The sequence below is a fragment of the Haliotis asinina genome, chromosome 6 (genome assembly GCF_037392515.1).
Source record: "Haliotis asinina isolate JCU_RB_2024 chromosome 6, JCU_Hal_asi_v2, whole genome shotgun sequence".
NCBI lineage: Eukaryota > Metazoa > Mollusca > Gastropoda > Lepetellida > Haliotidae > Haliotis > Haliotis asinina.
This window is the reverse complement of record NC_090285.1, coordinates 49,732,495-49,757,944: the sequence shown is the minus strand read 5'-3', so window position 1 is coordinate 49,757,944 and position 25,450 is coordinate 49,732,495. Positions and strand designations below refer to the sequence as shown.

The 25,450-nt window shown below is 39.7% G+C and overlaps 1 protein-coding gene across 1 annotated transcript; it reads right to left on the bottom strand.

The window, feature by feature from the left end:
- Nucleotides 1–933: 933 nt before the first annotated feature.
- Nucleotides 934–25,390, bottom strand: LOC137286556 (dual specificity protein kinase TTK-like). The gene is made up of 20 exons (XM_067818480.1): nucleotides 25,237–25,390; nucleotides 22,641–22,757; nucleotides 17,372–17,523; nucleotides 15,567–15,640; nucleotides 15,135–15,241; nucleotides 14,852–14,989; nucleotides 14,100–14,202; nucleotides 12,715–12,903; nucleotides 12,198–12,343; nucleotides 9,114–9,558; nucleotides 8,120–8,207; nucleotides 7,072–7,149; nucleotides 6,324–6,478; nucleotides 5,738–5,907; nucleotides 5,055–5,278; nucleotides 4,520–4,696; nucleotides 3,908–3,998; nucleotides 3,462–3,547; nucleotides 2,012–2,083; nucleotides 934–1,299 (listed from the first exon to the last, which is right to left on the bottom strand). The coding sequence occupies exons 2-20, from the start codon at nucleotides 22,747–22,749 to the stop codon at nucleotides 1,144–1,146; spliced, it is 2,760 nt and encodes a 919-aa protein (XP_067674581.1). The 5' UTR covers nucleotides 22,750–22,757; nucleotides 25,237–25,390; the 3' UTR covers nucleotides 934–1,143.
- Nucleotides 25,391–25,450: the final 60 nt, after the last annotated feature.

The following is a 25,450-nucleotide window of genomic DNA, read 5'->3' as shown; positions in this document are numbered from 1 at the left end:
AGATAAAAAGCTATATAGGGTATATATGGTAGGTTTTTCTGTGGAAGTTACGGTTTGATTGATCATGAGCTGAACAGACATCATCTAGCTTCCACATTTGTAAATTATTTCCGATTATTATAGTCAGTGATATGGTCACACGTATACCTTTGGAAAATGTATTGGCCCACAGGACTGGCTATAAAATAAAGTTGTACGCCTGCCAAGTAAATAGGAAGCACCGAGCCGCCGGGGAGATGCTATTTCAAACTGTGACAGGGATTCTTATACAACTGAACCAGTTTACAGTATAACTTTTTTATCCTCATCCTCAGTTTTGAGTGCTCGACAGTAGTGTTTATGAATGTTAAGTGACTATAATAAATCCATGCCCTGTTTATCAGGCAGCCTACTCAAGTTGAGAACTTCCATAAATAATGTGTTGCTGTTATTTAACTATCATTATTTATAGTCAAAGATCATGCCAGCCCTCCAGTTAGTAAGACTATGGAATAGTCATATTTTGGAAAAATCAGAATGAATTTGCTTTGTCGGGATGGTGAAATCGGTATGCATTTTTTGGGAGGGTTTGCATCTCTGTAGATGAGGGAACTTCAGGTAGAACACAATTCCATTAAGTGAGGCAGATTGCACATAAAATTTACAATTTTTCACAATCGAACAACTGTTTTAGTTTTTCAAACACTTGACAATGGAACCCATCTTAGAAGTTGTCAGGGCCTGAAAGTGAGTTTAATTCTAAGAAAGGTCACTTCACTCACTGAAAGTTGCTAAATATAACAAAACATGTTATACTTACCTGCAATAACAAATTAAATAGGTGAATTCTTTGTGATGATAGCCCATTGGTAACAAATGAATCAGTTGTGAGCTTTCAGCTGATTCCCAACACTAATAATAATCCATTCAAATATGGTAAAACAAAAACAAATATCATGTGCATTATTTATTGATGGACAATACAGGATAGCAAGAGCAAGGCAGTTGTTCAGGCAGAAGAGAAATACACAGACAGACTTTTCATTACAAGCAAGTTTAAAAGATTTTTCTACAATAGATGTAGATTGCCAGTCCCCAGTTGGTGGGAGCTGTATACATTTCATATCTATTATTTGCAATTACATATTTACACAAGACCAACATCTATTTCTGGTGTACGTTGATGCACTGAAGGGGTGCTCGGACTTTAATAGCACCAGCCTCCTGCTTCGTGCGTGTAGGTTTCTCCTTGACACTGACTGCTGGCTGGGCACTGTCTGGGCAAGGTTCAGAGGAATGAGACCTAATGATAGGCTGGTCCTGGAAAATAGAAAAGACTTTGTCACATCATGAATAAGTGCTTCAGGAAATGAACAGAATCGCCACACTACAAACATATTTTAAGAAGCATCTCTCGCATTACAAATGTTGCCAGTCTATGTAAAACAATGGGATGAGTGAGTTCAATTTTTTACTGCACTCATCAATATTCTAGCTATGAGGAAGCAGCTTAAAACAATCTAGTACAGACCAGATAAGCCAGAGATCAACAGCATGAGCATCGATGTACACAAACGAGACACACTGGCGTGTCAACTAAGTCCGAAAGCTGACCCCCCAATCCCACTAGTTGCCTCTTATGACAAGCATGGGTTACAGAAGATCAACTCTTACCTAGATCTTCAGGGGTAACCATGGAAGGAACATTAACTGTACTTCTTGACATGATCACTGTTTTTAACCGCTGTCACTGAACTACATTGGCAAATTTTAAAAACTTAGTTAAAAATAACTTTAATCTTTTGACTTTTATCAAAGTGAGCGAAAAGGCTTACAATTGTGGTCATTCAAATACATAATTATTATTCATTCATGAACAGCACCTGATTGTGTCTGTTCAAAGGTAGATGACACTGGTGCAGCCACTGCTTTCTTTCTATGTGCTATCTACTCTGAAGATACTTAGTTTTCCTGAATACCATACAGCAATGAGAATAAACTGTAACAATCTTGTAGAACTATTTGTATTTACCGGTGTGAGAGGTTTGCTGGGCAGGGTACTCAGATCGATCTTTCCTCCAGTCTCCAACTGCTGCAGTAGTCCCTGAAACATCATGATGCATGTAACAGCACACTGGCAGGGCAACAACTAAATAAGTGACCATGCTGAATTCAATACTGTGAATTCTTTGCCTGGAGGAATTTGTCTAAGTATGACGGTCTCCTCACAGGAATAGAATATGTTCATCAAAACCATAATTTATTGTGACACTGTATTTCAACACAAATCATACACATGCTTCACCCCTAACAATATAACAATATGTACTGTTTAGTAAGCTCATATCTACAGAGAAAAACCTAAGGCAATTTGTACATCAGAAGATGACATATCCCCCTTGTCTCCCATCTGTTGAAAGGAAAAGTCATGTGACTGTTACTTGATGTTTTTTCACACTAAGTTCAAAACGTTTCCATGGAAATCATGAAAAATGTAAATGCCATACATTTGTAAAGAGCAAAAAGTACCACTTCAAGATCTATCTCATATATCTGCCAAGATCTGTTGACAGATATAAAATGGTTTTTGAGTTGTGCTTAGGAAACAAAACCCATCCCTCTCTTTCGAGACTAAGTCCAAATCGTTTCCCTGGAAACTGAGAAAAATTTAAATGACAAAAATCTGGAAACAGCGAAAGGCACCACTTTGAGGTCTACATCACATATTTGCTGAAAGATATTAAGAAGTTTTCAAGTTGTGCTCCAGAAACAAGACACATCTCTCCCTTTTTGAGACCTAAACATTTCCACGGAAACCAAGAAAATAATGAATCACAAAAATCTGTAAATAGCAAAAGGCACAGCATTCGGTTCTGATTGATATATGTACTGAGTTTTGCAGAAATATCGAATGGTTTTTGAGATATGCTCCAGAAACGATGCCCGTTCTCCCCTTTGAGGCTAAGACCAAAATGTTTCCATGGAAACAAACAAAAAAAATAAATAAAAATGCCAAAAATCTGTAGCAAAAGGCAGAACCTTAGGTTCAGTTTATCAAATCTACCAATTTTGCTCTAAAGATATTGATTTTGATTCATGCTCCAGAAACAAAATGATTACAGACGGACGGACGGACAAACAGACGAGGTGTTGACTATATCCCCCTTGCATTGCATGCCGGGGGGGATAATAATCATGCCTCACTATAATAAATGCCCCAGTAATGCACCCCGCTGATGAATATGACAAAGAACTGTGACTACGTGTCCCAGTCCACCCAGCTGTGAATGGGTACCTTGAAACAATGGGTAAGCCACAGTAACTCACTGCGCCCAGTGGTTGCAAGAGTTGTATGATGCCCAGGTAGTTGAGATTGATAGCCAATGATTGAGGGGAAAATTCCAGCACCTTGATCATGGAGTAGTTGTGTGGATGACTGAATGACTGAATGACTGAATGGATAAATACTGAGAGATGTTTACCTGAGTGAGAGACTGTGCACTGCGGGGCGAGGCATTGGAGATCTGCAGTAGGGCATCTTTCATAGCCTTGGTCAGGGCTAAGGGGGCTGTTAAACAGAGAAAAGAGTACAGATTGGTCCACAACACCACCAAACTTCTGAATAAGTTGGAGAATGAGAGTGACGGAATGCTATTTTATCTCCCTGCATTAGGGTAAGAGAGTCTGACCCAGGCATATCAATAAAAAATAACATGAGGAATGGACATTTTGTTGGAGTGAGATGACACACAATCAGACAGCTATTGAGGTCATCCAATCCTCATTTTATTTGTGCTGCAGGAACCCTTTTGACCTCTAATCTCCACAGGGTTAGAAGAGTATATTAAAAATTCAACCATTCCAAGGCTGCACAGACATTATATGGTCAAACAAGCAAGTATTGGCACAACACAAATATTGGCATTACCGGGGCTCTTTTCTTTCTCCTCCATCAGGTACGGATGGGCCAGCAGCTCCTCAGTGGTAGGTCTGGACTTGGGGTCTCTTGTCAAACATTTCTGAAACATTATAAATGAAACAGTCACAGTCCAATGTAATGTAAGCAAGAGAACCTGCAATGAGATAAACTACAGTATACATGTTGTATGGAATTATGGATGCATTCTTTACAGCCAAAATCAAAAGGGATAGAAAATGAAAGTTGGCTGTTTATCAAAAGCCACTTTTCAGGACAAGAGTTTTTCCTGAAAGTAAACTGGCAGTATGAGTGAGTCTGGTTTTGCATCACTTTCACCAATATAAAAGCTCACAGCAGTGTATGAAATAAGCAAAAAACCTAACCAGACATCAGGGCTGGTAGTTTTCAAAATATTACCAGCCCCAAATGGATTAAACCAGACCAGACGCAAAGATATGGTGAATATACTCGGAAGTATGGAACATATATAACTTCTACCAGACTATCGGATCGACTAACTGTAAATGTAGACCAAATTCAGAAAATCTAGCCCATCTCTGTATGAAAAGCATACAATAGTCTCACTGTTTACAGCAGAGGATGTATTTTTCTGAATCATACCTTGAGAACATCTAACAGATTCTTGTTGGCTATGTCTGGGAACTCTATCTTGTGCTGTGGGTTTGTGATGGCTTGTAGTTTGCCCAGCTGGTTGCGGATGTGTTGGAAGGGTGTCTTGCCGTATACCATGTTGTACAGGATACAACCGAGGGACCAGATGTCACTCCTCACACTGATCTGTAACAAAAGACAACATACACCACTGTCTACACAATAGGATGTCTCCTCTTGAACTAACATTCGGCATTATTTTAGACAGGTGATAATATTAGCCCAAATTCTGGCTGTTTTCAGAATTTCAACTTTAGCTGCAAAACAAACGTAGTTTGAAGGTCTTTAAGTATTCCCCATACCTTGATACTGAAGATAAACATTAACTCATTGATGCCTCACACTCTGTCTGGTTGCTGGTTTTTGATTGCAATGGACAAATTGCTCAGTCATGTCCCAGGTATTCATAGTAGGAGAGAGACAAAGCTAGCTGTTACAGCTCCTCGACTAACCACACTGATAATTAATGGGACATTCTTCTTACCTTATATATGGGTTTCACCCTGTCGCCAGCACTTCCACCATCAGATCCTTCAAAGGACTCCATAATGGCTTCTGGACTCATGTAGTTGAGAGTCCCCATGGGTGTGTTGAGGAAGATGCTGGTCTTGTCCTGCTGTACGGCGTTAGCTATTCCAAAGTCAATCAGTCGCAGATTGCCGGCCACCATCATGAAGTTGGCTGGCTTCAAGTCAGAGTGGATCACCCCTGAACAATACATCATCAGCATTACGAAAGTGACAGAGTGGCATTTTCTAGTTTCTTGCTAGGGATACTGAAAAGATGTTCCTTCATACACAAAACTAATTGAGTATCTGCATCAAGTTGCATGAGTCATATCTCCTGCTATAGTTTTAGACTCAGAGGTTCAAGACAGAAGTATGCAGTTAAGGACGGAGCGGTACCAAGCATACATGCACACATGTATATTGGTAGGATGAGTGAGTGAGTGAGTGAGCAAGCATAGTTTTATTCCGCTTTTAGCAATATTACAGCAATATCATGGTAGGAGACACCAGTAATATTCTTCATACATCATGTACATGGTACCCACGTGTGGAACTGAACCCAGTGTGACAAACAAGCACTTCAAACACTGGGCAACCCCACCACCCATCCGTTAATGATGCTCAGCTGACTACTCAAACCCTCTGCAATCTCACATACCTTCTTTATGGAGTGCATGTACAGCTGTCAGCATCTCCTTCCAGTAGAAGCGAATCATGTGTGGTTCTATCCCCTCACCACTCTGGATACGGCTCTTGAACAGTGTGGCCATGTCGGTCTCCCCAAAGTCCATCAGCACAAACAGTTTGTTGAGCTCCTCATTATGCTCACTGCAATCAAACAAAGATTCAAGTTGATATGCATAACTACTTCTTTAACCTATGAAAATTAGTTTTGCATTTATTGGATCTTGGCCAACCCTATATTCTTCAAGAAAGGAATAACCCAAACCTTTGAGAAGACAATGGTGCTCAATGTGAAAGAGACCTTATAATGTTTACTCAGTATTGGTATGGTATGTCAACACATAGGGAAAAATAATTCCGTTTTGGAGCTTATGACGATCGAAAATTAATCTGCAATCCAACAGATAAACAACAGTCATCAGAGGATGACGAGGCATTGACTATATCTAAAGACCAAAAGAGCTAAAAGCCACTATTGAGTGTAAGGAAGTAAAGGAGCATGTGAGAGATGGTAACACTCTTCCTGATCACAAGTCAAAACAAACAAATGTTTTACTTACAAGTCATACATCTTGATGACACTTTTACAATACTGAAGTTTCTTCAAAAGGCGCACCTCGTTCTTAAAGCCATTGACCACAATCTCATTGGCATCCTCCAAGTCAACACACTTTAAGGCCCTGGTGTTCTTCTGGGTGTCAAACACCTGGTATACCTACAGACGAAGCATCACCACGTAGAATTTTGTTTGAGAAGTACAGCTCTCTGTACCACCATGTAATAGTGTAATAAAGCTTTCACCCTTATTGTTTTAGTTAAAGCATGAGTACGCTTGTGCAAACTACATCTCTTTTCTAAGGTGCCAAACTTTTTCTAAGAATAATTACGATTAATCTGAGGCTGAAAACAATTAATTCCGTTCTGTGTCAGCTTCGAGTATTATCATAACAATGGACCTATGTGAAAATTGACGAAGACTGCATTAATACAGTGCCTATGTTTTATTGACACGACTGCCTAAGTGAATTTGATGAACGCTAAAATTAGTGATGTCAAGAATGGCCTTTATAAAATATTGGATAAACAGTCATGATCAATAAGTAATATTTCTTGAAGACATGTTATGTAATTATAGTGATATACTTTATTTTTCTTTGTTGAATCTGCTAACTGTATAAAAACAGATGTTGAATCATGCTGAAAGTCTGCTTTTATTTATGTACAGAAACAATGGTAACCCACAAATATGAGTATCAACACAATGTACAATCCTTACTCGTGACACATCAAAATTGTTTATCTCATTACCTTTGCTGAACCCCCACGTCCAACCAGCTTCCAGATGAAGTACTGCTGACCATTGACCTTCACAGTATCTACAGGGTTCTGTAAGGGATAACACTATTAGTGGCATGTCTCATTACATACAAGGTGGGCAACTGAATGAACACAGTTTTTGCATCCAGGCAACGCATGGAAGGTCACATGCAACATAAAACACAACTTTGCAGATTCTGTTCTGATATCTTTCAGTATGCACTTACTGAAACAAATCATCAAAAATGCCAGTTCAACATATAAAGTTAAAAAAAAAAATGCGATGAAAAACAGCCCGTGAAATCAGAGTTCATACAATTCACTAATTTTCCCCAAGGCTGGGGGGAAAAGTGGTTTCAACAGCTATGCTGTGCTGAGCATGCAGAGTGAATAGGTTTGTGGAGCTTGAACCAGTATGCCTTCCTGGAGTATGAGGTTGTGAACAGTAGTCTAATCTTAGTTGTGTACACAATCAAGTAAATAATCTGCTCATTACATTAACAAAAAAAAAACCCAGCATGTTGATTGTGATAAGAAGACTCTGTCACAATACTGCACTTCTGACAAGCGACTATATGCTCATAATTTTGATTATTTGTTTTTTCTTAATCAGGATTGCATTTTGTATATCATGAATAAGTGATAACTGTGTTTCAATTATGTTTGATTGTTTGTTGCATATGACCTTTAACCATGTTTAACTAACTTCTTGCCTACAACTGAATTAAGAAGGAGCATTATTTATCATAACATCCCTGCCACGTTTGAACAGCAAATATTTGTTGAACTGAGGGTGAGTAAATATCAAAAGTTTTCAGGTATCAGCATGGCTGTAGCAATCATAAAGCAGAGTTGTGATACAGAGTTTGATCACTGTAGCTTGTATATAATCTAGACCAGTTATACTAATGTTTGAAAAGTGAGTTTGACTACAGTGAGCAAAGATATGCATTATCCAGGCATGACAGTTCATATTGACAGTCAAATATATGAGCTGTTATCTGAAAACATCCAGCATGTAGTGTCCCACCAGACTCACCATGCTTGGTGTGAGTGATGCCATCTCTTCCACACGATTCTTCATGCAGGGTGTGGACACCTTAGACACAGCATCAGCATCAGCAGCACTACAGAGGGAAGATGAAACACATCAGTGCATCAGATCGTATCTAAGAGGTTGTTACAGCCTGAAAATGTGCTTGAGTCTTGAAGACTCAGGGAAGTTTAAGTCCATGATATAGATAGCAGTCATCATTTTGAAGTCACATCATTTTAAACTGGACATGAAATTTGCAATTTCCACAGCTTCTAAATAAAACCAAAAAAAAAAAAAAAGAAACGACCAAATTTATAATCTTAAAAATGATGCCAGAGCTCCAGATAAGGCGAGTATTTACGTATTTTATGCAATAAAAATCACATTTACTCAATTAATTACAAATCTGGGAGTACAAAAGATGCTTGAGAATCACTTAAAGCCCCATAGGTCTATAATACCTTTCATACTTTCCTAAATAAACTAAACTGGCCTGCGTATGATAATTTGAGGCACACGAACTCTACAACAGTGTTAGCGAATGTTAAGCAATGTCTATATATACATATGCTATTACAGCCCTAGCCACTGTCCACAGTTTACTGTAGTATTTATGTCACTTCCATGTTGATTGTTTAAAACTGGCTGCCAACAATTTGGCAATATTAAAATTATTATAAACTAGGTCTATTGAGAAGCATTTATTTCTATATACTTAAAAGTGCTATTTACCCATTAAGGATAAGAAACCATGTGCAAAAGTACTCAATTCTTTAAACTAGTGGGAGAATACTAAATGCTAGTTTCTCCTCAAAAAGTGCCATTACTCATACATAAACAGACATGGGAGCAAATACCCATTTGCTTGAAGAATTATCTGGAATTCTGTGACGTTAGCCTATTGTCTTCGATGATTGCACGTTAGTGATGAACCAATCATGAATTGTGAGATTTCAACCAATTCCCAATACAATCAAGACAATTATTGATAACTCACCCTGCACTAGCTGGAGTGGGAATGTTGGGGGTAGGCAGGGAGGGTGGCTGAATACGTGGTGCAGGGGGATCCTTCTCAGAAGATTCTGTCTGCTGTCCAGCACATATTGAATCACTGTCTTTTCTCTCAGTCACTTTCTTATCACACTCAACGGAGGACTTGGCACACTCAGGTGGTACAAGACGTTTCTTACAGTCTACACTAGACATGGCTGGCTTTGCTTTCTCTACTATACTAAGGTCCATGAAGCTTGCCGGCGTCACCTGGCTTTCAGGTTTGTCTTTGATGTTATGCTGAGTGGAAGATGCCAGCGGAGTCCGGTATTTCATTGGTTCCTTGAAGTCACATGACTGGGCAACCTTCCCATCTGTTTCCATGGGAACTGTCTCATCGATCTGTGACATTGACAGGTAACCGGAAGTGTGAGCATGGGAGCCAAAAGTCTCTGAAATAAGTAGCATTTGATTCAATGTAAAGGTCATGACTAACTAAGATTTAACCATATTAACAAAAAAAATACACTAAATATGTTTGAAAATCATACTGTAGTAACTTTCCAGTTGTTACAAATGGAAATTTTAACAACCCTTAAAATTAACTGGTCAAATGATTTGTTTGTATGTTTGTTTGTCTGGTTGGTTGATTGGTTGGTTGTTGTTTAAAGCTGCACTGAGCAATATTCAATGTGTCAACTAAATCAGCAAGTCTGACCACGTGTTCCCCTTAGTCGCCTCTTCCAACAAGCATGGGTTGCTGAAGACCAAATCTAACCCAGTCATGGGGCTGGTCAAATGAAGAAAAACAATGTCACTCTACTGTATTGTTGAGAAAAGGTGACATTTCACTGTCCTTTCTTTATGACAAAACAAATTTACTAGAACGCCAATAGAAAGTGTATATATTCAAATATTCAAAACTCAGAATAATTATCTGTAATCACATTGTTAACTCTTGCTTGCTGATTATATGTAATTATCTGAATAAAACTGATTCTATGCGAAGATAGTGGAACACTTGAAATCCCTTGAAGTTCCCTTCAATTTGAAGTGGACGTACAATGCACTCACCCACCGGAGGCCTCCCTTTCTCATCAATACCGTCACATGACTTGCCATACCTGTCACTCTCTCCCAAATCTCATAAGCCCAACACGAGAATTACTGTGAATTCAGCGTGCATGAGAGGGGTGGTTGGGAGGGCTCGACACCATGAGTCAGGATAAGTATAAAATATCAATTTTATTCAGAAAATTTACAGGTTTTTCCTTATACTGGCTCATGCTTCTTGTGCTTACAGAATCTGATGGAAACAGTGGTGGGTCAGGCCACATTGGATTCAGCTGAAGACAGTTGGTGAGGTAGTACGAACTGGTCCACACTTCATCTGTAATGAAGATGTTGGTACCAGAATCGCTTTGTCTTCCAATTGTCAACACTGTAAGTTGTGAGCAAGGTGTCCTCCATATGAAGTCTCACAGACATCCTTGAATACTGCCAAAAACACTATTTTCAGTGACTGTTTACTCACCGTTGTCATGGTTGTACGTAAGCCGTGTGCATCACAAAGTAGCAAGCGTAAGCTAAATAGCCTTTGGAATTGTTCATGTACGAACCTTTTCGAGATAAAAAGTTCAAAAGGTATGTGCGAATGTCCACTTCTGCGATTTGGTAAGCTGTGTTCTGATTGGTCAATGTCAAAGGTTATCTGACGCGACCTCCCATAAAGTTTTGTTAGTCTCAGTAGTGGAGTGTAACGAAAGGTACTGAGACTAAGTTTACTTAGACTGAATCTTCTGGCTTCAAATGCCAAATGTTAGTATGTAGATTCTGCATGCGTCAGTCTAGCAGAATAGTTCGTATTCCACGAATGCATTTGAGAATGCATGCATGCTGCTGTGAAGAATGTAGATCGGGGAAGCCTTCCTGCTGAACTGTTGTAGGTGCTTGAGTATAACCACCAAATCGATTGTAGAGTAAATCTCCGAGCGTTGAAGGACAGGATCTGTTGCTGCTGATACTTTGTTGCAGTATGACAAGCCGTAGTATTTTGTCTGTAGGTATAGGCGCAAATGGAGGGAGGGTCAAGATGTTGAAGTCGTTGATCATCTTGTAGACAAGGGCATCTTTGGATTCCTTCAAGTTCAATAGTGAAGTGAGGTCTAGCCCAGTCGTAATCAAAGATGTAGGATTAATCTCTGAGTCCAGTCCAAGAAGACAACTTTTTTTCCCTCCGATGTAGGCTGACAACTGTCCGATGAGTCATCTCAAAGCTTCCACATATTAAATGCGAGTGACGAAAAGGTCGTCCCTGCACCGAACGTCGGAGTGATCTTCCTGTTTGTGTGCACCCCTGGAAAGGTTGTCATTTCGCGAATGCTTCCATGTAGACTTGTGTGTGGAGTCCACATCCACTACAGATGACGATGTCTGTGATAATCGTGGGATGCAGTTGGTGAATCCTTGTGGCTGTAGTGGGATATTGGTATGCATGCACTCTCCAGGTCAATGCACGGTACGTCCTCCAAACTGCATCGAGATGATACAGCTGATGGTGATGATCTTAGAGAACAGAAGCGTTCACACAACGCATCCTCTTTATCCGACAAAACTATGGTAGCTGCCGAACCGTAACGCAAGACGACTGAAGTTGACAACTGTAGATTCGCAGAAGATGTATCTGATGAAGAGGAAGAACAACGACAATGTTGCAATGTCTCCGATGAACGAGGAATGCAGACGACGAATGTTGTGGCTGTAGTGGGATCCAACAATAATTACATATGACAATGATAAATACAATCCAAAACTGAATAAAACACAATTTAGTTAAGAGGACTGAAAAATAAGGAAAACTTTTCCGCCATATCAGCACTTGCAGTGCCGCCAACCATCATTGTAAGGCGATAAAGGAGAGAGTGACAAGCATGGCTGGTCATGCGACCACCCACTGTGAGAGCGGGAAGCCTCCGGTGGCTCCCATGTTGTACTTGTCAAGGGATTGACCGTAATACATTTATCGAAGCTAAACCACAAGTATTTTGCTATTCCCAACCTGAAAATGATATACATATACTTCACCACGCACCATTCTCCTGTGGATGTGAAGGAAGAGGCTTGATACTGTCAATATTTTTCTCTTCTTCCAGATCAATATCATCTTCCTTCTTGCTGAAAGGTAAACTCATCTTCTTCACTCTCATTGGTAGCCCAATTTTTGACGATCCAAGTGGCCTGTCAAAATCAGAACTAGTGTTTATGTATAGGAGAAATCACACATCCCAACCCCAAGGGTTTTACACTGAGAGATTAAAATAAACCTGATGTTTAATGATTGTTTAAATCATTGAGGTCACAGTTGGAAGATCATCTCCGGTGGTGAATTCAACTAGCCGCTCTAATACTTATCAGAGCATGTTTATTCAGTTTGACTGGCTTGACTACGTATCACAATGTCACACTCAGGAAATAGACAAGTTGTGCACAAAGTTTATTCATATTGTACTTCCAAACTTCTAAAATGGCACTCAAGTCAAAGATGTCTAGGACACACTTGTCCATCAAATACCTGAGGGTTTCAAAAATAGAAATGAAACAGAGTTTACCTCTTCCAGTTAGGGACTGAATCGGATGTCTTGGTCATCTGACGACACTCTGGAGTACTCTGAGAGTGTCGGAGAGGTTGCTTGCTAGCACTTTGTATGACCGACTTTAGATGAGACAGACTGGCTGCATCAGACGTCAAGTTACCATTCGGAGTGTCATAACTCGTAACGCATGAAGTGGTGTGTGACCTGTCGACAAATAGCATTGCAGGCCACTCGAGACATATTTAGATGATATAGGTGAAATAAACATGCTTTGCATGATCCCAATTTTCAGTTATCTACTTAAGTCACATATTACAGGGATTGTAACAGGTGAATTTCAGCTGAAAATCAACTGGGGGTCTGGGGGCTGCAGACCACTAACCGGGACCAGAATTGATAGACTTATATTTGAATCCACTGATTTCCACAGATTTGCAGAAAACTGCCATCCCTTATATGACTGGTGATGATATCAAAGGCATTATGTCACACATTATGCCAGTATATTTGGCCTATATTATATATAGTGGTGCAAATGCACTCACTTCCTATTGATGCAATAAATGACTTATTTTCCACTACAACTTGAGTGAAATCAATACATCAAGGCAAAGGGCTTCCAATCATGGAACAATCATGCCATATATGGAATGTAAACAATTGCTCTGTACACTGAAAACTGTTGCACACAGTCTGGTTAGTGTTTGCCAGACTGGTTTCAGTAACAAGTTGTGCGAGGGATATTCATGAAGAGTGCTCTATGGGACATAACTACGTGGATCGCTTAAAATAATGTTCAAATGTTAGAGGGCATGAGAGGCAATTTAATGCACAGTTGCATTCATTCATGAGAACTTCTGACTTTAATAAAGTATAATGATCTAAATACGTAATACTCTTATTAAAAAATTACAAGGTAGCTTCACTGAAGGCTGGCAGTATTACTGAGAGCATTGCATTATGTATCTTTTGACAAGTATGGTGTGATATATAGTGCCTTTCAGGTGTCTCCTTGAGGAGATATGAGAGGGCTGAATTGGTTAACTCCATTAGTGAAGACCACAATGAACAGATTAAACAGTGGGTGAATGTTGTTTTCTACAACAGTCAGCAATATTCCAGTTATAAAACAGCTGTCTGTGAATACGCAAGTAAACCAGTGGTCAATGAGTGATGATCCATTTCATCTTGGCATAATGATGCACAATCAGCCAAAGGGTTCATACATAATGGACACTAAGAAAAACAAGGGTCAGTGGGTAAGTAACCATGGTAACTATTCTGCTTCAACATCCTAGTAGGGATGCTGATACTGTAGAGGAAAACCTGGAGTGTGGTGCCAATATATAATGAAGTAGTGAACAGGGTTTCAATTATCATCAGAAATCTTCACCACTTACTGTGCTGACTGGTCAGATTTGGTCACTTTGGCTAGGAACACTTCATCTGTGGCATCCTTACTGTTGATGCCACTCTCCACGCTGTAGTGCTGGTGACTGTCAGCTGGATACACAGAAAGACCAAACTCATGATTAAAACAAATATTGTGCACCCTTCAATACAAATTTTCAGCTGTAACAAAAAGGCCCAGCATTAGATATATATTCCTTTAGCTATTTACATCACAAACCTTAAAATGTTCAATACCATTTACAAAACTCTGATAGACTTAGTGTTCAAAAACAGTGTCCATGTTTTTCTCCTTAACTTAAATCTGGGGAACTCCTTAGTTTTACACCAAACAGTCATAATGGTGAAAACATGACACAAAAGAGTTAAAAATTTCAATGGTCCTATTAATGCCTGGGATAGCGAAAGGAAAATCAGATGAAAACTAAATTTTGTGTCATCAAAAGGAGGTTCAGACAAATCACAAAATTGATCAGTTTGAAATAAAACCTTCAGAAAATTGCAATCCCTGTAATGCCTTAACTGTGGGCTAAGTTGGCAAAGACTAGTGCTAATTTCCATTTCTTTTTGGACCCAGTTCCTGACTGTCCTAAGAACCATGACACATTGCTTTTTTGAGAGAAAAGATTGTGACCATGTCTGAAATTCTATGTTTGTTTTCTAAATCCTTATCCTTTTGTAACAGAATCTGTAAGTGCAATGGAATGACTGTTTAAACTGAAATGTATAGTGAAGCAGTCACCTGGCACAGTACTCTCCACAGACGTCAGTTTTGTCTTCCCATTTTCTAGGTTCTTCAGAGCCTCTCTCACTAACTCCTTAGGTTCAGCTTCTATAAGACGAGCCTTCTCCAGAATCTTTTTGGCTTTTGATACATTGCCTAGAAATGCACAACTCACAATTAGGGTGATCTGTGTCTGGAAACAAGTCATGCCTTTTCATTTTCAACAGATAAACATGTGGAAAATGAAAGAATTTTGAACTGTCTCATTGTACTTGTATGTGAGTGTCCTAGTCTAACCCACCTTGTTTCACTTCAAACTCTGCTGCAGCTGTATGTACAATAGCAAATCTGCGTACAATTGATCTCGCATACGTCAACAATGCTTCCGCCTCGTCTGGGCTGTATTCACTGAAAACCAACAAAACAGTCATAAAAACATACACTTACACCTTACCGACAAAATGAGGAACCAATAAGCATTAGTTTTTACTTCAAACGATTTGTTACCATCACTACTGAAATTTTTCACCCTTCAAACTCATAGCATCTTTTCTCAAGGATTTTTCCTTGATCCATAAAATTTGGAATAATCCAGAAAAAATTACACCTTGATATTTTCACCAAACAAGAACTAAAAGAGCAGGCATTCTGCTTACATAAGTTACAATAGTTTTTCAGAAGACATTAGCGAAACAGCTTTGATCTCTACCATGTCTATTTACTATCAACTAACCTCTTGACTTGAGCATAGTCCAGGAATAGTCGGGCATAGGTTTCATTTCTCTTGTTATCTGCAGAAGATATGGCCTGAAATGGAGAAATACAAATCTCAAATAAAAATGACAAAATAACAGAAAGCCATGTTGCATTCAAATATTACTCAAAGGTCACATGCAACCAAAAAATCAAATATATCTAAAACACATTTATCACTTATACATGACATACAATATACATTGCTGCTTTTGAAAAAACAAATAAACAAAATTATAAGCGTACAATCGCGATTCAAAAGTGCAATATTTTGTACATGGGCTTACTTCCCCCGAAACGAAACCCTCGGGAGACCGAACCCACTCATAGCGGGTGGATATGCACTCAAGTGTAACGACGGCTTCTGATTGGCTGTTTCATTTGCTGAGATCCTGAGGGTTCATTGTGTGTACAGAAAGATGATCTGTTTGATGGGCATTTTAGAAGTATAGCCAGTCACAAGAGAGTAAGATTCTTTATGGATAACAACTTCTTGTTGTGTACTTGATGTGTCGTTTCAGCATGGATTCATATACTGTTGTCAAACAAAATCATATACACTAACAGAAGTCGTTATCCAGAATGTATATAGAGATGTTGGATTTGGAAAATTCTCTGAATTTGCACTCGGTCCAATCAAAAATCATGTCAATGGAGATGGTAAACTACTGTGTGGCTGGAATCTGTCATTCATAGAAGTACAAAGCAGGACTTGAAACTGACAAGAGTTTGCAGCAGTTTCCGTCAGATCCAGTCATCCGAAAAAAGTGAATGTAGTTTGTTTGCAACCCACAGACATAAAAACATGTCATGTGTATCACACGTGCCTAATTACATAATGTGGCAGACACGGGACTCAGGTGCACGAGTCATAAATCAACATATTTTCTTTATGTCGGATTGTCTGATAGGTGTTAAGTTCAAATTGCACGTGGTCAATGATTGAAGCTGTGTATTGCATGTTGTCTTTAGCAGACAGGCAGGCAGACATATAGGTGTGAATAAACCAGACACTGACCTTTCTCTGTGACAGAGACTGCTTACCACAATCAACAAGTTTTTTTCACGTAACGAGTAGATTATTTACTTGTTTGTGTACACAACCAAGATTAGACTACTGCTCACAAACTCAGACGCTGGGCATGCATACTGTTTCAAGCTCTGCGAACCTATTCACTGCGCATGCGCTATGGATGCAGTGCAGCACAGCTGTTGAAACCAGTTTTTCCCCGTTGCGTTTTATTCAACTTTATAGGTTGAATTGGCATTTTTTATGATTTGTTTCTGTAAATGCATACCGAAAGGTACCAGAATCTGCAAAGTTTTGTTTTACGTTGCATGTGACCTTTAATGATGACTTGCATACAAAATAAAGTTAAGATCAAGGACAAACATGGACACAGTTGTGAGCCAAAACAAATAAGAATCTCCTTCATCTACTGTCAAATAATACCTGTTGTATCAAGTCACAGATTTTGACTATAAACTAAATTATCCTGATAGGGTGCCACAATTCAGTGTGAAACAAATGTAAGTGATATGAAAGTTGTCTTCAGTGACATTGCAGGGACATAATTCATAACAGCTATGACGAGTAAATTGTCGGGTCAGTGCTCAACTAATACTTGTTTGCCAGTAACTTGTCAGGAGTGGAAACCTAACATTTTGTCAGATGACTTCCTTGCTTCAGGAAAGTGTGAACATCTTAGTATGTATTAACATACATAGGGAAATGGCAGATATGAAATTGAAATACCATCATCTTATTTCTGTTACTGTGATTACCTTAAAGGCCCTGTCATATAAACAGGAGAGCAAATTATGTCTTGCAACAGCATCCTTCATGCCAACTTGTGACTTAACTAGATTGATATAGTCATACCAATCCCTAGGCTTGTTACCAGCTTCTCCTATTCGGTTTATCCAGCTGGTGTGATCTGAAACAAACCAACCATTTGATCCATGAGAAAGGATGATGTGTCCCTTAATTACAGCAAAGGGAGGCAAACCCAAAATTTAGGATAATAATTCACCAATTTAAGAAATGTTGCGTGATCTCATAGAACTAAAAACTAAAATGTAATTTTCTGAAGCACATTGATATTTTATACTTATTCTGACTCATGCTTATTATGCTTATCTCTTCCCTCTATGCGAAGATAAAGGAACTAATTGAGGTGGACGTACAATACACTCACACATCAGAAGCCTCCATTTCCCGCCAATACGGTCACATGAACGATCCTCCTTGCCACCCTCTCCAAATCTCATAATCCCAACACAAGAATTACTGTGAATTCAACGTGTCTGACAGGGGCGGTTGAGACGGCTTGACGCCATGAGTCAGGATAAATAGAGAAAACTATGTCCCGTGTAACATCATATCTATGAAAAGAGCAAATGGTTTGGTATCTAACTCGCTTTCGCCCGTTATGTACCAAACCCTTTACTCATTTGCGACCCTTCATTATGTACATGTAAATGGTTACCGATACCATTCACGGGTTTCATAAATATGGTGTTACATGGGACGTAGTTTAGTATTTTATTTATTACTCACCTAATGTTAGCAAAATAATATTGAGCGAGAAATCTAAGAATTCAACAAGTGTGGTGACAGCTTTCGAGACACAATGTGTAATAACTTTGTAGAATTAATAAACAGTGATATCTTCAACGAGTGAGTAATGAGCATAACATATCAATTTTATTCATGAAATTACATATTTTTCCTTATCCTGTCTCATGTTTATTATGCTTACAGAATCTGATGGAAATGGGGCTGGGTCAGGCCATGCTGGATTCTGTTGACTGCCATATGAATACATCCAGTACTTCCCCCTTTGGGAACTATACTCATCGGAATTTGAACCCACACCCTCAGAGTCAGGTGCCTAATCCCCAGCGCACAAAGTCAGCAACTTAATGCTTAGAGTGCTGGCGATTAGGTGCCTGACTCTGTGGGTGTGGGTTTGAATCCTGGATAGGAATCAACTCAGCAGTACTATAACTTCAATAAGGAAGTGTAATCCCAAATATAACACGTTACATTTGACCACTTTCTAAATTGTATTGTGTAATCATAGCTTTTGGTCTTGGGAGCCATGCCAAATAACACTTACCAGAAAAGTACACAAAGTACACAGTCTAGACTACCAGTTGTCCGACTTTCATTTTTGTGAAAGTCACAGTGGCTGAGCAGGTTAGGTGGTTGACTTTGTGTGTGCTAGCAATTAGGTGCCTGACTCTGGGGGTGTGGATTTGAATCCCGGATGGGTCTCAACTCAAAACAGTACTAGAATTTGTACTTTACTAAGGAAGCGTAATCCCAAATAAAACATGTTACAGTTCAATCTTAGCAGCGCCATCGGTACAGTGGCACTAATAATTTTGACCCCTGTGTTCATTGTTCTGTGACAAGTGGCCTGAAGTGTTGAATGCCACCGACGTCCTCCATGGCAATGTCCTGTAGATAGTAGTTGGCAAACACCATATTTGATTTCCAAAAGCAGCCCTTCATTATAGTTTTTAGTGATCAGTTTCAATGTAGTGCGAGGGTTGACGCCAAGACTCTCACTTCTGGAGGATTGGAAACTCTCAGACATTGGAGTCCTGCTACTTTGTAGACCCTCAGTATAACGGCTCTCATCCATACTAAGATATTGGTGCAGGATACTTCCATAGGTGCCTAAGTAGATATTGGGATGAATGTTGTCTCCTTGTCTTAGTACGTTGAGATATTTTTCAACTGATTCTGACTGGGCATAATGATAAATCCTGTGTATTGTGTGGCCTGAGGACTGTAAATAATCCTGGGACGTGGAATTGTCTGTACGATTATACAGACAGCTGACTTTTGCCGATGAAATCCCATTTCAGTCCTAGATGTACAATCTCACGATGATTGGAGTCAAATTGTGTGCAATTGAAGTCCAGAGCATGTATTTCTGACATCCATGCTGTTGTTGCTTGGGCAAGTAGGACAAGCATTTTCAGTGTGAATAATTCAAGCGATGTCTGGTGTACTGATTTGTAGACATCACATGTTAGTTGTTGTACAACATTCAGATCCCAAGCTGGAGGCTTAATTCTGTATCTTGGTCTTCCAGCTAGAACGATCATAGTGAGGCGTGTAGGATAAATAGGGATCCAAATGTCTGACTGATCAGTCGAAACACCTCTCAGTTTAGCATCCATTTGGCTGGAGATGGTTGAGGAGGGCATGACAGCATGTCGGCCAGGACGTTGCATGCACCTGCAATGTGACATGCCTTCATGGGGAAATTCAAGTCATCGACAATGTCGAAGAGCTGAAATGTTAAAATGTTAGCTGTAGCAGTGTGTGAGATTGAGTTGGTCCCTGCTTGTTTCTGTAGAACGTTAGTGTGGAGTTGTCTGTATGAACCATCAGTACTTTGTGCCTCAATGCTATCGACCAGTGCCGTACTATGTTGATTACAGCTTTCATCTCAAGGTGATTGACATGCTGAATGCTTTTGTTCTTCACCAGGTTCCTGCTGCCACCTCGTTTAGGTGAGTACCCCAACCTTGTAGTGACACATCTACGTAGGGACGGTTGTTGTAGACCGGCTCTAGCAAATAAGTTCCTGCAGAGAGATTTGATCAGTAAGTCCACCATAACAGATATGGTCTCAAGTTGTCTGGCAGCGCTATCTGATCCAAGGTGTTGAGGTGCTGAATCAGGAACCGTAATGGGTATAGTTGTAAACCTCTTGGTCTGGTCTAATCCTGTGCCTATGTGTGGAGGGAGTAGAGCTTGTTCTATCATGGCTTGAATTTTGATGCACCGATCCTCTGGGATGACAATGCCAAGAAACTGAAGATCTTGTTGGGACTCCAAGCCAACGAGTTGAGTTAGCAGCCTGATGGTGAAGTTTAACTGTAGTCTAAGTCGACTTGTCTCATGATGAGCTTGAATGTTGTTGTGTAGGTAAAAGGCACTGCGAAGTCCCTGCTGACGTAGGCAAGTGATGATGGTGACCTGTGTAAATAGCCACTGGACCGAGGAGTGCTGACTGTTGAATAGTAAGCAATGATGCTTCCTGGAGTCCGAATGAATCAGAATGTGCAGCTAGGCATCTTGTAGATCGATGCTGGTCAGATAATTCACTGGACAGATGAGATGTGTGGTAGATGGATCATTCTGAACCATTCTGGTTTCAGTAGATAATCCTAACTCTTTCATGAATTTTTTTTGGGTACCAGAAAGATTGGGGAGTAAAATTTTTCAACTGCACCTATTCCTAGTAGATATGATATGGCATTTCTGGTGTACATGGGTCTCTTGTGAGGAGTGGTATTGTCTGTAGCAGGACCTTGTAGCTGTCTTGTAGGATGGTCATGCAGTAATCGTTGTTGAGAAGTCCCCAATTCTTCCAAAAGCGCTGTAGACATCCACCCACTCATGACTGTTGTAGGGGAATGGCTGGGGGTGGAAGACTCCAGTCGTTCCGATCCTGATCTTTAGCACTTTCAGCACCAGAAAGGCTGGTGATGGTAGATATCGGCACAATCAGCATAAACAGAGTGTCGATGTCCTCGTTAACATCTTATTGGTTTGAGTGTTGGAGTCCTTTAATCTGTTTGTAATCCATGACCTGACCTCTGAGTCAAAGAAGAGGGCTTCCTCCGGTGATAGAGATCGACGATCTCCATCTCCGTCCTTCTGCAAGTGCATTTACAAGTGGGAGCTGATGTCCATGCCACGAGTGTCATCATAGTCCTCCTGACTACATGAATCCCTGGAATGAATAACATTCCATGAGTGTCTACGCTTATGCCTGTGAGAATCTGTATCTGATGAAGATGAAGTGCTCGACAAAGATGGGAAGTAGATAGGGAATGCTTGGGGCTGTATTGAGATCCATGAGTGCGGGTACTCTGCAAGAATGCGCATCATCCATACTGCGATGTGAAGATACAGTGGATGGCGATGGTTTCCATGAACGGGAGCATGCACATAATGCTTGCTCTTCATGCGACAGACCCTGTGCAGTCAGTGAACCATTACAACCAGGGCGACTGTAGTTGTAGCTGCTTCCTCTTCAAAACAGTGTTCCATCAGGTTCATCATATGAGAGGTGAACTGTTGCATAAAGAGGCTGGTGTCAAGTGACTGCGCTGCAAACAGCGGCAGTTGACTTGCAGAAGCATCTGACATGTAAAGTGTAGACGTAGATCATAGATTCTCTTGAAGGATACAGCAAAGTTGTCGACATAGTTGATGAAGGCCTAGTAGATGTTGAGCATGACAGCTGACGATCTGTACCTCAGAAAGTAGTAGTGGAGGTCCGATATGACAGTCGTCGGGAGAGATTATATCATTGCTGAAGGACTTTGCAGAAGCTGTGGAGTGTAGTTTCAGCGTAGGTGTAGTAGCTGAAGACTTAGTCTTTGATGATGAATACTTCAACTTATTAGGTTGATATTGTCCCGATTCTGATGACGACCTCTTCTGTGATTTAGACGAAGTCCCATTGGTATCTTGACCATGCCCACGGGGTATGTCAGGCTGATCACTAAGTAAAATTATGAATGTTAGCTGTTAACAACTGGCGGGAAAGGGAAGCTTCCAATGAGTGAGTGTACTGTATGTCCACTTCAGTTAGAAGGGAACTTCAAGGGATTTCAAGTATTCCATTATCTTTGCACAGAAGGAGAAGATAAGCATTATAAGCATGAGTCAGGATAAGGAAAAATTGTCAGTATTTTCAGTCATCGATTCGCTCTTAGTCTTGACTCTGATGAACTACAACAACAGAACAATAGTGAGTGAGTGAGTCAGTCAGTCAGTGAGCAAGTTTAGTGAGTGAGTGAGCTGTCAACATCACAGCTGGCTTCATACGTTGTAACTACATAGAGAACTGAACTTAAGCCATTGATCATGTTGGTGTGACAAGCAAACACTATAACCATGAAGCAAACTGGTGTTAACTGAAGTAACAATTTGGATCATCCATGCTTACCAACCTAACGCATCCAACAGAGCAATGAGTAAATGTTTAACAGTGAACAACACACATCTGTTACACACCTGTTATGGTAATACTGTCTGTGTCATTTTTTTCAGATTTGACTGGACATGAAGTGGTATGGGTCTTAAGTTTGTCAAACTGAGACTTGAAGGCAGTCCAGCTACTCATGGTTTAACCTGCAAAACAAAGTCAAATATATTCAGTCATTTGTAAACTTGCAAGGATGGAAATTTGCACTACCCAAGACACTACCTACTTACCCGTTGTGAGTAACTGCCATTCAACAACATGGATAACTTTATGCCATAAATAACAAGTTCTTATCCACTAATCTGTATGTATGCTTACCTGAAGTTCATTTTGCTTGTTAAAAATATCTAAATGGCAGATAGCCTTTTCAAATTTTCAAGTGGGCATTCCCGTATCTTACCACTGTTTAGATATTCAAAATCAATTTCTGTCCCTGCAACCATGGTAATGCATAAATGCAAATATCATAAAATAGTGATTACTAAATATCAAGTATGGTTAATGTTGCTGCCAAAGCCAGTTAAATATATTGAAATGAGTTGACTGTAACTTAAATAATATACAGTCTAAATATAACTTAATCTCAGTGTTATTCGTTACATTCCAAAGCCTAATAGAAGGTCACGCTTTGAGTGACCTATGACCATCCAGTCAAAAGCGAGATGGTTGAATAGATTTAACCAAAAAGACAATGGCTACTACTTAGGCTACTACTTACAAAATATTCAGGTCACTGACACAGATCTCTCCACAAACAAAAATCCGCATATAACACAGTTAATTGACCTGCAGTATATACGCTTTGGGGTTTCTGTCGACATGGTTACCATTAGCTAATATTTCCACAAGATAACATATTGAATATTGTCAAAACACTATTTTCAGTGACATATATAAAAGAAAAGCGCGCGAGAGCGGGCTGATCTCCGTTAGGAAGCATTTTAGACGAATTTAGAGGTCATTTTCGTGTTTACTGGCAAAAGTTTAGTTTAAAACTTCGTCTGAAAGACGAGAGTTTTAAACACGAATTTTAGTAATACTCCAAAACATTAATCCAATCGTTAGTAATCAAAGGGAAATCCTCATGATGTTCCTTTTCTCTGATTGGTCAAATGTGGACACACGTGTCGAATGTTCCAAATAAGGTAGTGGGTTACTAGGAATGCCACAACTTAAATGAGATGGGATATGTGCATGCGACAGTAAATCATAGTAAGGAATTTGTGAATGCAGAGAATGGTGTGTGCACAAATAAAACTGAGAGTACGTGGAGAGTGGTGAAAGCGTCCCTGCCCAGGTATGGAACTGCGAAAGGATTGTTTGATAGTTCATCGTGAGGTAAAAATATTTACGTTGTTTTGATGATCCTTTTGTAACATTTCTTGCGTTTATCCGCCGTGCGTTTGACCCCCCCCCAAAAAAAACCATGCATACTTTAATGATTGAAATTGAAAAAAAAGAAAATGGTGTTCAGGATTCAGATAAATTTAGTGCAAGCGGAGGTTTGTTCTTGTAATGTAAGTGAAGCGTTTTGATATTAGACATCAAATAAACTTACCTCTTTTTGTTTATTAGGAATAGAAAAGAAATGATAAGTAATATGTAAAAATAATGTAGGGGGGCATCTGCCCCCTAAAACCCCCCATTCTGTTGAAATATGAGATTGCAAAAAAATCATACATTCGGTTAGCACTGGGAAATTGTATCGTGATCTTAAAAAATGAATAAACACTGCAATTGACAATACCATGACATAATACTGACCCTAAAATAATGTTGAGGAATGAAGGTCTTGAGCTGATTCTCGATTATAACCCAAAGGTAATTTAATAGGTCAAACAAGGCCATAAAACAGCGGCAGTTACTCGCCGGAGTAAACAAAAAATGGCGTCAGCGTTAGTGCTCGCTTCGATGTAAATAAGGCTTCTGCGCATGTCTGTCACGTACACTTCCGGGGACCCGTAAAGTGCAGTTTACCCTTTTATTGTTTACATTTCAAACAAGCGCAGTCTTTCATGCACAGCATTCGTTTTCATACCCAGTATCTTTCGTTTCATTTTTCTAGACAGTTGGTAACGGTGACAAAGAAAATTTGTAAATTGTAATTTGATTCTAAGATGTGTGGGGAATTCAATGATGCATTTGTACAGCTGACTATGAAATATATGTGACGTAATATAGGCGTCTCAATACCGGCCTTCTTGAAACAGGATTTTGTAAACACTATCCAATACGATGGAAAGCGCATTTTAGCTTTCATGTAAGTGTATTTTAGAAAACATCCCAACCGATTCTGGGTTCATCAGCGACGTTTCAGAGGTGGTGGTGGTGGTGGTTCTTGAGTGGGGGGGGGGGGGGGGGGGGGGTCAAGTTTTACAATGGGAACATCAAGAGGAGGCGATGAGTTTTCTTCTGTTAAACATGTTAAATGCTCAGTTAAACGAAATCGTCGATATCCTGTTGTTTCCTGTCCCCTGTAAAGAGCTGGTATATCAAGCTGACTAATTTGGCTTGGACTAAGTTGGAGACGGCATCGCCTGTCGGGAACACTAAGTCCATTGACTACTAATATTAACTGACAAATGACAGACGCATTAAAAATACAGTAAACTGAGGTGTACTTACTATGATCCATCAAGGGTAATTCCATATATTCATTTAGTAAGGGTTACAATCTAACTCTTTACATAAATATATCGAGACAAATGTTTTGAAAATACTTCTTTAAAATGGCCGCTTCTCATCAAATATGTTAGCATCAATTTGATTGGTCTACAATGAGCTCATCCCTAAAGAGCGATTGGATGGTACTTCTGAGCTCCGTACACGGGTATCGCGA